The sequence below is a fragment of the Dipodomys ordii genome, unplaced genomic scaffold (assembly GCF_000151885.1).
Source record: "Dipodomys ordii isolate 6190 unplaced genomic scaffold, Dord_2.0 Scaffold15, whole genome shotgun sequence".
Lineage (NCBI taxonomy): Eukaryota > Metazoa > Chordata > Mammalia > Rodentia > Heteromyidae > Dipodomys > Dipodomys ordii.
The window spans coordinates 16204730-16221330 of record NW_012267231.1 but is presented as its reverse complement, the minus strand read 5'-3'; the positions used below and the strand labels follow the sequence as shown (position 1 = coordinate 16221330).

The 16601-nt window shown below is 44.2% G+C and overlaps 1 protein-coding gene across 1 annotated transcript in view; it reads left to right on the top strand.

The window, feature by feature from the left end:
* The window catches only part of Ptpn9 (protein tyrosine phosphatase, non-receptor type 9), a 34211-nt gene that overhangs the window by 4566 nt on the left and 13044 nt on the right, over positions 1-16601 (top strand). The window contains exons 4-8 of the mRNA XM_013012140.1: positions 356-480; positions 4509-4614; positions 7714-7824; positions 10036-10364; positions 14443-14536. Coding sequence (XP_012867594.1) covers positions 356-480; positions 4509-4614; positions 7714-7824; positions 10036-10364; positions 14443-14536 — 765 coding nt within the window. The remainder of the gene's footprint in view (positions 1-355; positions 481-4508; positions 4615-7713; positions 7825-10035; positions 10365-14442; positions 14537-16601) is intronic.

Here is a 16601-nt window from a genome sequence, read left to right as displayed (position 1 = left end):
AGTTGGTGATCCTGCTGCTGGTTTCTTCTACCTTCCTGCTTGGGATATGAGCTATGAAGCCAGTTTAAAGTCATCCTTTGGTCACTTGCACTGGAAGACCAAAAACAAAAAACAAAAAGGGGATTTTCCATTTTTCCTTACCACAACAATGTAGATGTAGTGCAGGAGGTGCTGCGAGAGCCGGGCACGTGGGAGGATAGTATTTTTCCTTTCTGAAGCAATGGATTCCAGTCAGGGACATACTGCCAGCATCTCTTCTCTTCCTGTGCCAACTCTGGATCCAGGGTGTGAGACTTCGTGGTTGTTAGGACATTCTATTTTATTTCCAAATGTTTCTTCTCTTTATTTGCTCTAGAATGTTCGGGACCCAACTGGAGCTTCCATTGCTCTCTTCACTGCCAGACTGCATCATCCCCACAAGTCAGTCCCGCACGTGGTTCTTCAGGCTCTGTTCTACTTGCTAGACCGAGCGGTGGATAGGTAAGCCCGGACAGAGCTGGGACGGTTTCTGACTTGATTCAGTGTAGCAGGTTCATTCCTCCTCTGGCTCTGGGCTGTGCCCTGGGCAGCACAGTGAATACTAAACAGCCCATGTTTTGAAGGGTGTAACCTGTTTGCGGGTGACTGTTGAGATGTGTTCTGTGGATCTATTTCCAGAAATCGATATGGAAGAGCCAGTTCTTAGCAATTGATTCACTTATTGGAAGTTAGAGGGGATAAAATTACTTGCCCAGATTCTTTTTGCTTTTATCACAAACCTAGGGGCATGTGACTAACTGTAGTTCCCTAGTGGATGAGGCCGGAGGATCATGAGTGAAAGACCAGTTTGGGCTACACAGTGACATCCTGTCTCAGTCAGACGGACAGGCACACAAACACACCCCAAGAAAAATTAAAAACAAAAACAAGAAAAACCCTCCACCAGCCTCGGTTTCTTTGTGAAATAGGAATCATGCTTGCCTCAGGATTTTTGAAAATTGCTATTCAGGGGGAAGAGCTCAAAAATATGAAGTTAGTCCAGGCGCTGGTGGCTCATGCCTGTAATCCTAGCTACTCAGGAGGCTGAGATCTGAGGATCGCAGTTCAAAACCAGCTGGGGCAGGAAAGTCTGTGAAACTCTATAATCTCTAATAAACCACCAGGAAACCAGAAGTGGTGCTGTAGCTCAAGTGGCAGAGCACTAGCCTTGAGCTGAAGAGCTGAGGGACAGCGTTCAGGCCCAGAGTTCAAGCCCCATGACCGACAAAAACAAAACAAAACAAAAAAAGTATGAAGTTAGGCAAAATAGCTTTGATTGTAAAAACAGACACATAGGAATAAGAACAAGCTTATGCCAGGTCTCTTTCTCCCCTCAGGAGAATGAGATTATATAAACAGAGAAAGTAAAGAACAAAGAAGTTCCCTGCACTTTTTTCCCCCATGGTGTGGTTTGAACACGGGGCCATGCACATTCTAAGGCTGCAGTCTGCCACTGTGGGGCTTTTGTTGAATTGTTTTCCTGTGGGGGGCTCAGCCTGGTCTCAGGTCTTGCTTGCTTTGCTCTTGGCCTGAGCTGTTTCTACTCTGTTAGGCTGATTTCCTGCTCTGCATCTTTTTTTCCCTTGGGTTTGCCATTTATCTCTTGTTACTGCTCTTGATGTCTTTGCCTAGTCCTGTGGATAAGAAGGAGCTAGGTGTTGTGGTGCAGTCCTGTACACTCAGGTAAAGCGAGTGAGACCTAGTCAGAAATAAAAAGGCTGGTAGCGTGGCTCCAGTAAAGACTTGCTGAACGATCCTGGGTTCATCCAGCCAACCATCCAACATACCAGCAAGTGCTATAGAGAACTGAGGCAGCGAGAGAGCATGGTGTACAACTTCAGGCAGGCTGTGCACTTAGAAGCTGGAAGCAGCCAAAGGATTGTCTGAGCTAGGACTCCCTGTCCAGTTCGCTTGTGTTGCCTTGTTCCCATTGCTTTCCCAGTACTTTGCTTATGCTGCAAGAGAGAAATCCACATCCCACATACAATATAATTCTGAACCGATGAAGTTGTTCAGGAGTGAGGGGCAGCAGTGTCAGTGGTTCTTAGTAGAGGTGTGGGGTTTCTCAGCTCCCCTTTCCTGTGGCAAGTCTTTAGCATACTTGTCAAAATGTGAGAATGTGTGAATTGCCCCACTAGCTCAGGAAGACGAGTGAGATGGTCCTTTCGTATTCCAGCTTGACTTTCCTGTTTGGGTGAACTGTCATGTAGGCCTGGCCAACTGTTTGGCGGTGGTCAGCTGTGGGACAGAAGCCAAATCTTGCTCTTTGCCAGCGTGAGTTTGTTATCCTACACTAGGGCCAAATAGCATAATACATAAATAGAATTGCAACTTTGTTTTTATAATATTCATCCCTTGGTTAAAAACCTCAGTGATTTCTCATCATCCAGTGGACACATGTGTGCTAACCAGATGTGAGCCCTTCAAGCAAAATACTTTCTCCCATGACTGGAAAACCAGAATGGTCTTTCCTCTCCCTTCCTTCACTAAGTCTTGCCTTTGTGTTATCACTGGCTCTCACACTTCAACCTGCCATGAATGAAATTCTTACTCTGACCTTCATGACAGTTACTACCAATGCTGCATTATGGACTTAATTGTTCATAGCCTTGGCTGTGCATATTGGCTTAGTGGTACAGCATTTACCAGGGCCCTGAGTTTCATCCTTCAGCACTGCCTCTTCCCCCCCAAAAATAGTACATGGCACATGGATGCCATTTACTTTAACATACTAATAATAGATTTCTGTGTGTGTGTGTATATGTATATGTGGGTGTGCACATGCGCTTCTATGCACGCACCAATACTAAGACTTAAACTAGGGCCTTTTGCTTGGCTTTCTTGCTCTCAACTGGCACTCTGCTGCTTGAGCCATACCTCCATCCTGGCTTTTTGCTGGTTAATTAAAGATAGAATCTCAGAGTTTTCTGCCCAGGCTTGTTGTAAACCATGATCCTCCAGATTTCAGCTTCCTAGGTAGCTGTGATTACAGGCATGAGCCACCCAGACCTTGCTTAGAGTTTTTTTGTTGCTGTTGTTGTTTTTGTTTTTCTATGTAACCCTAATATGTGACTTCCTTAAAGGCAAGGAACCTTTTTAACATTATATAAGTGAATATTTCTCAGTGTTTGTGATGGGAAGAGAATGCTTTCATAAATATTCACCTGTCTGTCATCTGTTTTCTGCAGTCTTGCTTCATCGATTGGCCCTCACATATCCCTCCCTTCTCCAGGTTCTTTTCAAACAAATGACAGGGACTATGGCTTTTTTGTGTGTGACAGACCTGGAGCTTGAACTCAAGGGCTGAACTGTCCTTGAGTGTCTTTTGCTCAAGGATAGTCCCCTATCACTTGAGCCACAGCTCCACTTCAGGCTTTTTGCTGCTAATTAGAAAAAAGTTTGATGGACTTTCTTGCCTGGGCTGGCTTTGACCTGTGACCCTCCCATCTCAGCCTCCCGAGTAGCTGGGATTACAGGCAGGAACCATTGGCCCCCACTTGTGTTTGAAACTTCTTGGTCTCCCCTGTAACATACAATGTAGAAATCAAGCTTGGCAGGGAGGCAGTCTGCCATATTTGTACACCTCATATTCTATACCAAGAAAAGCAAGACTCTGTATTTGTATTTACCCTATGTGTTTTCACAGGATAGCAGTTTGATTTGGGAAGAATATACAACCTGCTTTTTATTACATTCTCTTTCCTGTCACTGACTTCCATTTCAGCTTGTTAGCACAAATCAGGGCCTTTGAGAAGAAAACCTGTAATTTTAAAAACTGGCCTTAGATGAGTACATGGAGAAACGGAAATTCTCTAGACTGGCTGGTCTGCTCACTAATTGTGCCACATGTTGGTATACCTTTGATGTCAGAAAACTATAGTCTCTGGGATCGTGAAAAAGTACTAATTATTGTTTAATACTAATGTAAGACATTGTGGGATTCTTAGAAACAACATCTGATGGAAAACCTTGTATATGCCTTAAAATTAGAGATTTAAAAAAAAAATGTTACCTTCTGGGTGTGGGCTTCTTTCTTGGATATTTTTAAAGGGGTAAATGGATGAAAGACTTCTCGAAGGTAAAGCAGAAAATGAGCCTCACTTAGCCAGGCGCCAGTGGTTCACGCCTGTAATCCTAATCTGAAAATCACCATTCAAAGCCAGTCTGGGCAAGAAAGTCCATTAAGACTGATCTCTTAATCACCAAAAACTCAGAAATGGAACTGTTTCTCAAGTGGTAGAATGCTATTCTTGAGCAAAAAAGCTCTCTCACACACACACACATACATACCCCTCTGGCCTCAGAAATGTGTTTTTTCAATTCTAAATACATGTGAAAAAAATGCACCTATATATGAGTAGTCTAATCACACAATGATGTTGGTAATGATCTTTTTGGTATGCATATCAAAAGCCAGTTAATACCTAGCTTTTGTTGAATAAAGACATTTGCACTGAACAAATGTTTTTGTTGAATGATTTGGTTTACAGCTTTGAAACTCAAAGGAATGGACTAGTGTTTATCTATGACATGTGTGGTTCTAATTATGCCAACTTTGAGCTGGAACTTGGCAAGAAGGTCCTAAATCTGCTGAAGGTAAGGCTGTGGGAGGGCTTTTCTTTCTATTCTGGGGGAAGAGATCTGGGAATGATGTAAGTTTGGACATTATGTTTAATTGAAAGGCACCTATAAATGATGACTAATAACTGCTTCATAAGAACAAGATATGGTTCATAAGAACAAGATATGAGAATGAAGTGAGAAGAACTGAAAGTCAAAAAAAGCATAAGCAGATTCTAGTCATAAAAATGGAATGTTTCTTTCCTGGAGTCTTGTAGAAGAATAATTAATGAAGGCATAGCATCTGGGAACCGTAGTACTTCACCAGTGGCTTCTCAGACTTTTTTTTTTGTCTCAGGCTAATGTTTTTGTCTTTTTTGGTACTGGGGATCGAACCCAGGACGTTGCACTTGCTAGGCAAGCACTTTGCCGCTGAGCTACATCCCAGCCCTTTTTTTTTTTTTTTTGTCGGTCGTGGGGCTTGAACTCTGGGCCTGGGCGCTGTCCTTCAGCTCTTCAGCTCAAGGCGAGCGCTCTACCACTTGAGCTACAGCGCCACTTCCGGTTTTCTGGTGGTTTATTGGAGATAGGAGTCTCACGGTCTCTCCTGCCCGGGCTGGCTTTGAACCGAGATCCTCAGATCTCAGCCTCCTGAGTAACTAGGATTACAGGCGTGAGCCACCAGCGCCCGGCTTGTTTTGTTTTTTTAACCAGTCCTGGGGCTTGAACTCTGTGCCTGGGCCCTCTCCCTGAGCTCTTCAGCTCAAGGCTAGTGCTCTACCACTTAAGCAACAGCCCACTTCTGGTTTTATGGTGGTTAATTGGAGATAAGAGTCTTCTGGACTTTCCTCCCCAGGCTGGCTCTGACCCACAATCCTCAGATCTCAGTCTCCTGAGTAGCTAGGATTACAGGTATGAGCCACCTTGAAATATGTTTTACATGCCAACTTAGTACAAAGGAATGCATATAAACTTAATCCATACAAATAAGTAGTATTATATGTATATGACATAACAATCTTCCCATGTATGTTAGCCACTCCCATGTGTAAAATCTGGAGGCGTTTCTTACTTTTTCAACTTTAAAAGATACCTGGTTATCCAGGCTTGATAGTGCCTGTCTGTTATCCCAGCACTCAAGAAGGATAAAAGCTATAAAATAGACTATGCTGTTTCTGGTCATATTTTGCATCCCAATGAATTTGGGGGGAAAATGGATGAGATTGTCTGAGTTGTTCATATTTCAAAATTTATAATAAGGGTGGATAGACCTGTATATGTATTTACAAAGCAAAAACATTTCACAGAAGCAGCTCTACCCTTGCTGTGTATAATTACTTAGATGATTTCTATCCGGTCCCATCCCATCCTATTCTGTCCTGTGTCTGTGCCAGTACGGGACTCGCACTCAGGGCCTTTGTGCCCTTGCTTGGCGTTTTTTGCTCAAGGTGTTCTACCACTTGAGCCACCACTCCTTTTCTATCCTTTTGCTGGCTACTTGGAGATAAAAATCTCCCAACGATTTGTCTGCCCAGACTGGCCTCAGATCTCAGCCTCCTGAGTAACTAGGATTATAGGCATGAGCCACTGGCACCTGGATTTCTATTTTGTATTTCTAAAATGTGAAACTGTAAATTTATTTCTGTACTCATTGCATTACCCCCTGCAGCTTGGAAAACATTGCTATAGGAGCATTTGTTCTAGGATCTCACCTGGCAAATATTATTGAAATAGCTTTTATTTGTTCTTGTGACTCTATAGTAGAAATTATAGAAACAGGAGCTTACATTGTATGTTGTTTCCTAGAACTTGTTCTTTTTTTTTTTTTTTTTTGTCCGTCATGGGGCTTGAACTCTGGTCCTGGGCGCTGTCCCTCAGCTCTTCAGCTCAAGGTGAGCGCTCTACCACGTGAGCTTCAGCGCCACTTCTGATTTTCTGGTGGTTTATTGGAGAAAAGAGTGTCATGGACTTTCCTGCACAGGCTAGCTTTGAACCGTGATCCTCAGATCTCAGCCTCCTGATTAGCTAGGATCACAGGAGTGAGTCACCAGTGCCTGGCTTAGAACTTGTTTTTTTCACTCATCATCATTACTAAAATTCATATTGTGGTATATTGCTGTGATTCATTCCTTCTTGTTGATGGATGGAACCATTCAGTCCTCCATTGATGAAAAGTTTACTCGTATTTACTCTTCTGTTAATAGCTCCCTCTAGCCTGGTGCTGGTAGCTCATGCATGTCATCCTAGCTACTCAGGAGGCTGAGATCTGAGGATCGCAGTTCAAAGCCAGCTTGGGCAAGAAAGTTTATGAGACTCTTATCTCCATTGAGCCACCAGAAAGCCAGAAGTGGAGCTGCGGCTCAAAGTGACAGACCACTAAACCTCTGGGAGATCTCCCAGGTGCTGAGTTCAAGCCTCAAGACTGGCACAAAAGAAAAACAAATGGCTATTTCAGTTATTCCCTAAATTCTGCTGCTTTGAATGTTCTTCTTATTTTATAAATTGACTAGTGTATTTTGAACTTAGGGCTTCATGCTTACCAGCTGATGTTTTTGCTGCTTGATCCATACCTCTAGTTCTATATACTATGGTTATTTTGTTATTTTGGTGGTATGGAGGTTTGAAATCGGTGCCTCATACTTTCTTGGCTTGCTTTGTCAGCTGGCACTCTTACCACTTGAGCCATACCTACACAGTGTGTCTTTTTTGGTGGCTATCTTTGAGATAGAATCTTGAGGTCTTTTTTTTTTTCTTGTCCTGGGTCTTGAACTCAGGGCTGGGCACTGTCCCTGATCTTTTTTTTTTTGCTCAAAGCTTTTTTGTAGTTAATTGGAGATAGGAAATCCACAGACTTTTATGCCTGGGCTGGCTTCTAACCGTGATTCTCAGCTCTCAGCCTCCTGAGAAGTTAGGATTACCGGTGTGAGCCACTGGCACCGGACGGGCTAGCATTCCTTGCAAAGGTAAATCACTTTCACATTTCTTTACTTCTTTCGGCCATTTTTCCTCTGGCTAATTAGATAGAAGGTAAATTAGGCTATGGAGTTCCTGCTGGGTCAGAATGCGAAGGAGTGAAGAAAAGCTATACTTGAAGCTGTAGGTGTGCCCTTAAAACCTGCTGTGTTTTCTCCATAGGGGGCATTCCCAGCTCGCCTGAAGAAGGTACTGATTGTGGGAGCTCCTATATGGTTCCGAGTTCCCTACTCCATCATCAGCCTGCTCCTGAAGGACAAAGTCCGGGAGAGGGTAAGGCAGGCTTACCTTCCCTTACTTGAAGGTAGATCAACACATTCCCATCTATCTGTTAGTGAAAACCCATAAATTAGTTTTCTACCTTAAACAAAATTGTTTTTTAGTTGGGCACTGGTAGCTCATGCCTGTAATTCTACTCAGGAGGCTGAGGTCTGAGGACCAAGATTTGAAGCCAGCTCAGTGTGAGACTCTTATCTCCAATGAGCAACAGAAGACCAGAAGTGGTGCTGTAGCTGAAAGTGGTAGAGTGATACTCTTGAGCAGAAGAGCTCAGGGACAGCGCCCAGGCCCTGTGTTCAAGCCTCATGACCAAAAAAACCCCAAACAATGTAGTTGACCAAGTTAAAGTTTTGGTACAGCAATTTAAATTGTGAATTAGGAAATAAGATGAATACCGAGGATACTGGTAACTGAGGCCATGGATCAGACAAGCTAATGTAAAGGTATTTGTGCTGTGAAGTCTTAATTGCCTAGTGAGACAGAGTGGGACAGATGATTCTTTTTTAACTTTTTGTTTTGTTTTTGCCTTCTTTTTTAGTAGTGGGGATCGAACCCAGGATATGGCACTTGCTACACAAGTGCTTTGCCACTGAGCTACATCCCAGCCTGAGAGATGGTTCTTTTTTTTTGGCTTGGTCATAGGGCTTAAACTCTGGGCTTAGGTGCTATCCCTCAGCTCTTCAGCTCAAGGCTAGTGCTCTATTACAGCGCCTCTTCCAGTATTCTGGTGGTTTATTGGAGATAAGAGTCTCATGGACTTTTCCTGCCCAGGCTGGCTTTGAACTGTTATCCTTAGATCTCAGCCTCCTGAGTAGCTAGGATTATAGGCAAGAGCCACCAGTGCCCAGCCGAGAGATGATTCTTAAAATAACTCCCCCCTCCAGTGTGTTATAGGTGTGCAGCACTACACCAGGCATGTTCTTGCATTTAAATTAGAGGAAATATACAATCATGCATAACTCAAAAGCAGTGGATTCTGGGAATTAAGCTCTCAGTGAGCCCTGTGCCTCCAGGAGCATAGGGTCCTGAGTGAACACAAAGGGCCTAGAGGAAAATTCTGCCTCAGGCACTCAAAAAGGGCTTCAGAGGACAGGTGAGACACAGGGGAGAGGAGGGCCTTCCAAGAAGAGGCACTAGCTGGGACTGGGAAGGTGGCTCAGTGGTAGAGTGCTTGCCTTGCATGCATGAGGCCCTGGGTTCCATTCCTCAGCACCGCATAAGCAGGAAGGGCCAGAAGTGGCACCGTGGCTCAAGTGGTAGAGCGCTAGCCTTGAGCTGAAGAGCTGAGGGACAGTGCCCAGGCCCAGAGTTCAGGCCCCACAACCTACCGAAAAAAAGAAGAAGAGGCACTAGAAAGGGGGATACAAGTTTTTAAGGAGATCACTGTTCCTAGTCCACACAGATTATAAGAAGAGCCAACCAGACTAGCTTGAGGCTTGTGTCTTAAGAGTATAATTACATATTATGATGACTTGCCTGACATTGTTCCTGTGCTACTCTGCCTCTAGGTAAATGGCTTATCTTGCTTTCATAGAATTCACCTTTGGGAATGCCTATACCAAGCTGTGAGCGAAATACAAGCTAACAGGCTTGTGTGGGGGTGACCAAAATAACCACTACCTGTTGTGCTCTTTGTAGTGAAGAGTACTAACATGGGTAGCACTGAGGTACTTACACAGTACAAAACCTTTGTGCACTGTACCTTGCTTTCAGAAGGTATGTTCTAGGCCCCCGAATTCCAAGGAGTGAATTTGTAAGATATTTTGGGCATTTAAACTTCTTTTTTTGGGGGGGGGCTTGAACTTAGGGCCTGGGTGCTGTCCCTGAGCTCTTTTGCTCAAGGCTAGTGCTCTACCACTTGAATCACAGCTCCACTTCTGATTTTCTCACCAGAAAATTGAAAAGAGTCTCAGGTACTTTTTCTGCCTGGGCTGGCTTTGAACTGTGATCCTCATATCTCAGCCTCCTGAGTAGCTGGGATTACAGGTGTGAGCCACCAGTGCCTAGCTGAATTCAAACTTTTGTCGGAGAAATTCTAGGAGGTCATTCCTAGGTAGATGAAGTACAGTCTACTGGTTTCACAACTCTACCAGAATTTCCAGCAAATCTAAAAATCTAAGCTGAGTGGTAGCACGTGAGCTGTTTGTCATCACTGTGTTAACCCTCACCCCCCCCCCCAATATCTCTCTTCTTTCTGCCTTCCAGATTCAGATACTAAAGACATCTGAGGTGACCCAGCACCTGCCCAGGGAGTGCCTTCCAGAAAACCTGGGTGGGTACGTCAAAATTGACCTGGCCAATTGGAATTTCCAGTTCCTACCCCAGGTGAATGGCCACCCCGACCCCCTGGATGAGATCATCCTGTTCTCCCTACCTCCTGCCTGCGACCTGGCCTCAGTGCACGTGCCCGGCCCCCATGCCATGACCATCCACGAGCTGGTGCACTACGTCAACGCGCGGCAGAAGCGTGGCATATACGAGGAGTATGAGGATATCCGGCGGGAGCACCCCGTGGGCACCTTCCACTGCTCCATGTAAGTGGGGGCACCACACGTGGCAGGCCCAGCTGCAGCTCTGCACCTACTGCCTCTTCTGTGCTAACTGGTTGCAGGCCTGACCACCCGGACGGCCGGTGTGCATGCGCTGTCCTGGACATTGCAGAAGTTCAAACTGGCGGGTCTCCGTAATAATGGAAATACCTCCGGATATTTTCTTACAATACAAGATTCTTTTTTTAAGGGTCAAGCTCACAATGTAGTAAAAATGCAATATCTTGAGAGGCCAGAAGCATCCAGGGACAGGATTGTAAATGAGTTTGTCTCTTACCTTTTTGGACATATAATTTTTTTTTTTTTTGGTCGGTCGTGGGCCTTGAACTCTGGGCCTGGGCGCTGTCCCTCAGCTCTTCAGCTCAAGGCGAACACTCTACCTTTTGAGCTACAGCGCCCCTTCCTCTTACCTTTTTGGAGTTTTCCTTCTAAGTCCTACTTGCAAATGCTCTGCTAGTTTATATCTGGCTCATAACGACTTGGTAACTATTTGTTGGCAATAAGCATAAATCAGTTCTCTTTCCATGTTGCTCTATTTCTTTCCAAGTGTTTTCTTAGGCAGGCATTGGTACATCACACCTGTTGTCATGTTTTCTTGTTTGGGGTGCGTCTTTGTTCCTTTTTTTCTTTTTTCTTTTTTTTGTGCTTGTCTTGGGGCTTGAACTCAAGGCTTGGGCACTGTCTCTGAGTTTCCTTTTTGATCAAGGCTAGGGCTCTACTACTTGAGCCACAGCTCCACTTCCAGCTTTTTGTATAATTAAGTGGAGATAAAAGTCTCACAGACTTTTTTGCCTGGGCTGGCTTTGAACCATGATCCTCAGATCTCAGCCTCCTGAGTATCTAGGATTACAGGTATGAGCCACTGGTGCCTGGCTTGTTTAGTTTTGTTTATTAAATATAATTTTATTTTTATCGTTATGGTACAGTTACCATTTCACCATTTAGGTAATGAATACTTTTCTCTTTTGGACAATGACATCCCTTTCTTTGCTTTCCCCCCAGTTTTCCCCATCCTGTCTCTGCCCACAAGTAAGTAGTGTCTGGCTATTCTTTGTCAGCTAATAGATGGCAAAGATTTTCTTCCATTCTCTTGGCTATCTTTTCAGCCTAGTGGCTATTTTCCTTTGCTGTGCGGAATCTCTCAGCTTCATGTAATCCCATTTGCTCCTATTGCTGAGCTGTTACAGTGCGAGTCAGAAAGCTACTGCCTATGCCAAAAAGTTCTGGTGTTTTTCCTGTTCTTTCCTGTAGTAGTTTCAGAGTTTCAGATCTTCTCACATTCTGTAGCCTGTCTTTTCTGTCTAGTGACTATTTCCTTTGTTGTGTGAAAGTGTTTTATTTTTAGTTCCCTGCAATCACATTTGTTAACCCTTGCTCTAATTTGCTGAGCTGGTGGAGTCTGTTCAGGAAGTTTCTGTCTACGTCACTGTTTTAGTGTTTCCTTTATTCTTTGCTGTAGTAGTTGCAAATTTTAGGTCCTAGGTTAAGATCTTTAATCTGTTCTTTACTGGTGCAGGTCCTCTAGAGCTTGAACTCAGGACCTACGGTGCTGTCCCTGACCTTTTGTACTCAGGGCTCGGATTCTACCACTTGATCCACAGCTCCACTTCTGCTTGTTTTGGGTGGTTACTTGGAGATAAGAGTCTCAGATTTTCTTGCCCAGGCTGGCTTCGAACTGTGATCCTCAGACCTCAGCCTCCGGAGTAGCTAGGATGACAAGCATGAGCCATAGGTACCCTGCTTTAGAATAATTCTCTTACTTATATGATTTTTTTCATACTTTTAATTGCTTTGCATTTTGTTTCATATTCTGGGAAGTTTGCTTTAATTTTCTCTTTTATCTTGCCATTCCTATTCTGGGTGTTCCTCCTCCTCCCCCTGCTGGGGTTCAAACCCTCAATCTTAGCATGCTAGGCAAGTAAGTAAACTACCACTAAGGTAGTTTACTTGAATATATTTTATAATTTCCAAGAGGTTTTCTTCTTTGATTGTTTCTCTTTCAGAACATCTTATTCTTGCTCTCATATAATAGTATTATCTATTTTCTTTGAAGATACTGAGTTTTGTTTTTTGAATAATTTTCTTTTATTGGCTTTCCTTTTTGTTGTTGTTGTATGTGTATTTAAATTTGTATCCCTTATTAAGGGCTTTCCTTACTTATCTGGAGAACCTTGGCTCTTAATTTGCACTGAGGAATGGGGTCTTTAAAAACTGCTTGGGCCAGGCACCTGTGGCTCATGCTTGTAATCCTAGCTACTCAGGAGGCTAAGATCTGAGGATCACAGTTCAGAGCGAGCCTGGTCAGGAAAGTTCATGAGACTCTTATCTCCAATTACAACGGGAAGTGGCGCTGTGGCTCCCGTGGTAATGTGCTGGCTTTGAGCTGAAGAGCTCAGGGACAGAGTTCAGGCCCACAACACCCCCCCCCAAAAAAAAAAAAAAAAGCCAGAAGTGGTGCTGTGGCTCCAGTGATAGAGCCTCGATCAAAATAAGCTCAGGGACAGTGCCCAGACCATGAGTTCAAGCCCCCAGGACTGGCACAAAAACAAAGAAAAAAAAAACTGCTTGGAAGTTGTGTTTGCACAGATGAGCTTCAAATTAAAAATGATCGAACAGCTGTCTGGTTAAGAATACTCCAAATGGTAGAACTCTTTTTACTAATGGCTTCTCATTTTGTCCAGGTACAGTTTTCCTATTTCTTGCCTGGTGGGATTCAGGCCTGGGTGTGAGTGTAGGATAGAACATCAGGAATGGGCAGGGGTTCTAACTCCGTCATCTGATTTTCAGTTACTCTTTTAAAAGCCTTATATCCCACTTTGCCTTCCAGGGAGAAGAAGGAAGTCTAAGAATGTTTTTATTTTTATGTTTTCCCTACAGTATTAATGTTTGAATCATGCTTCCTAGGATGGTGCTCTATCACTTGAGTCATACCTCCCTCTAACTCTACTTTTTGCTGATTATTAGAAATGGAGTGTAGCCAAACGCTGGTGGCTCACGCCAATAATCCTAGCTGCTCAGGAGGCTGAGATCTGAGGATTGCAGCTCAAAGCCAGCCCAGACAAAAAAGTCCCTGTCAGACTTTGGGTGTGCATGCATGTGCGCACGCGTGCCAGTCCTGGGGCTTGAGCTCAGTGTGGTAATGAGGAATTGAACCCAGGGCTTCATGCATTTGTAGGATTGTTGTTGCTGTTGTTGTTGTTGATGTTGTTGTTGTTGTATTACTTTTGTGCTGGTACTAGGGGCTTGAACTCTGGGCCTGGGCGCTGTTCTTGACCTTTTGAGCTTAAGGTTAGCACTTTACCACTTGAGTGATAGTTCCATTTCCAGCTTTTTGCTGGTTAATTGGAAATTTGAGTCTCAAGGATTTGTGTGCCCCTAGCTGGCTTCAAGCAATGATCCTCAGATCTCACCCTCCTGAGTAGGTAGGATTACAGGTGGGAGCCACTGGCACCTGGCGTTTATAGGTACTTTTTACAGCAGCCCCTTACTACTTAATGGTATTACTTCTGTCTTAATTCTTTTGGAGCCTTCATTTCTATAAGTACTAGGTACCGATGAAAAATGTTCAACACGCCGGGCGCTGGTGGCTCACGCCTATAATCCTAGCTACTCAGGAGGCTGAGATCTGAGGATCGAGGTTCAAAGCCAGACCGGGCAGGAGAGACCGTGAGACTCCTATCTCCAATAAACCACCAGAAAACCGGAAGTGGCGCTGTAGCTCAAGTGGTAGAGTGCTCGCCTTGAGCTGAAGAGCTGAGGGACAGTGCCCAGGCCCAGAGTTCAAGGCCCACGACCGACAAAAAAAAAAAAAGTTCAACAGGGTTGAGAGACTAGCTGGGTGGGAGGGCACGTGCTTAGAGTCTGTGTGGCCCTGGAGTCAATCCCCACAGACAAGCAGAGCAGAAAAGGGGAAATGCTGTGGATCCGTGTAGATTAGAGACTGAAAAGTGCCCAAGGCCCCTCCCTGCAGTTGGGACACCCAGTTTTGTATTCCTCGTCTACTACCCGTACATTCTGTCCTTCCACGTTCTCTATTCTCACTTCAATCCCTCATTGCCTTTAGGTCTCCAGTGAACCTAGAGAAGAACCGTTATGGGGACGTGCCCTGCCTGGACCAGACCAGGGTGAAGCTGACCAAGAGAAGCGGCCTCACTCAGGTAGCCAGAACTTCAGAGTGAAACTCCTACTCTTCATAGCCTGACCTGCACTTGGTAGCCTCAGAGAGACCACCGAGTTCCATCCTGCTTCATAAAGAGACTGGGAAGAAAACAATTCTTCCTGAAACTCTATCCCAGTCTATTTTTTCTTTTCTTTTTTTTCTTTTTGCCAGTTCTAAGTCTTTAACTCAGGGCCTGGGCACTGTTGGCTGAGCTTTTATACTTGAGGCCAGGGCTCTACCACTTGAGCCATTTCTCTACTTCCAGCATTTTGATTAATTAGAGATAAGAGTCTTACAGACTTTCCTGCCAAGCCTGGCTCCAAACCAGGATCCTCAGATCTTAGCCTCTTGATTAGCTAGGATTATAGACTTGAGCTACCAGCACCCAGCTTCTAATCTGTTTTTTGTGTGTTTTGTTTTATTGAGGTGCTGGAAATCGAACCCAGGGCTTTACATACGCTAGGCAAGTGCCGTACCACTGAGCTTTTCCCCCAGAAGCACAGCTTTCTATTTGTGGGTCTCCCTGTCCTAGTATTTCATATAAGTGGAACCAGACAATTTGTGGCCTTTTGTATCTGGCTTCTTCCGCTTAACGAGAAATGTTTCCCTGCCTTCTTTATGTTGTAACATCAGCGTATCATTACTTGTTCTTGCCAAGTAGTATTCCATTGTGTAGACATACCACATTTTATTCATTCATTACTTGAAGGCCTATTAGTTAATTGCACATTTTTGACTTTTATACATAATGCTCTGTTTTTGTATATTTTTTCCTTTTCTTTTTTATATTGTTATATAAAAGAGAGGGGTTACAGTTACCTAAGTCAGGTAATTTCTTTTTGGACAGTGTCAGCTCTTTCCTCACTTTCTTCCAGTTTTGTATATATGTTTTTTTTTTTTTTTTTTTGTCGGTCGTGGGGCTTGAACTCTGGGCCTGGGCACTGTCCCTCAGCTCTTCAGCTCAAGGCGAGCGCTCTACCACTTGAGCCACAGCGCCACTTCCGGTTTTCTGGTGTTTATTGGAGATAGGAGTCTCACGGTCTCTCCTGCCCGGGCTGGCTTTGAACCACGATCCTCAGATCTCAGCCTCCTGAGTAGCTAGGATTACAGGCGTGAGCCACCAGCGCCCGGCTGTATATATGGTTTTGGTTTTGTATGAATATATGTTGTTGACTTCCTTAGTTGTAGAATTGCTGGGTTATAAGAGAATTCTCTTTGATCTTTTTTTTTTTTTTTGACTAGTCCTGGGGGTTTGAACTCAGGGCCTGGGCACTGACCCTAAGCTGCTTCTTTTTTTGTGGGGGTGGGGGGTGGTGTTGGTCGTGGGACTTGAACTGTGGGCCTGGGTACTGTCCCTATGCTCTTCAGCTCAAGGCTATAGCTCTACCAATTGAGCCACAGGGCCACTGTACTACTACTGGCTTTTTCTGAGTAGTTTATTGGAGATAAGAGTCCCACAGACTTCTGCTGGTGTTGAACTGTAATCCTCAAAGCTAAGCTTCCTGAGTAGCTAGCATTTCAGGAAGGAGCCCCCAGAGACAAGCTTATATAGTTCATTTTATATTTTTTTGCTCACTTTCAAATTGGATTATATTCATTACTAAATTCTAAAGAAAAAATTGATTTTCAAAAAAACATTAATAGTTGTGCAAAGGGGTTTCAGTTCTAGAAGTCACGTAGGAGTGCGGTGCATCTTGATTGGTGTCACCCCTTCCATCATCTCTCCCTCTTTTCTCCATCCTGGCCCACTCTTGGATTTTTTTTTTATACAAGATTGATTTTTCGGGGCTGGGAAGGTGGCTCATTGGTAGATAGAGCGCTTGCCTTGCATGCACGAGGCCCTGGGTTCAATTCCTTAGCACCACATAAGCAGGAAAAAAAAAACATGATGTTGTGGCTCAAGTGGTAGAGCACTAGCCTTGAGTACAAAAGCTCAAGGACAGCACCCAGGTCCTGAGGTTAAGCCCTAGGACTGGCACAAAAACAAAGAAAAAAAAAACTGCTTGGAAGTTGTGTTTGCACAGATGAGCTTCAAATTAAAAATGATCGAACAGCTGTCTGGT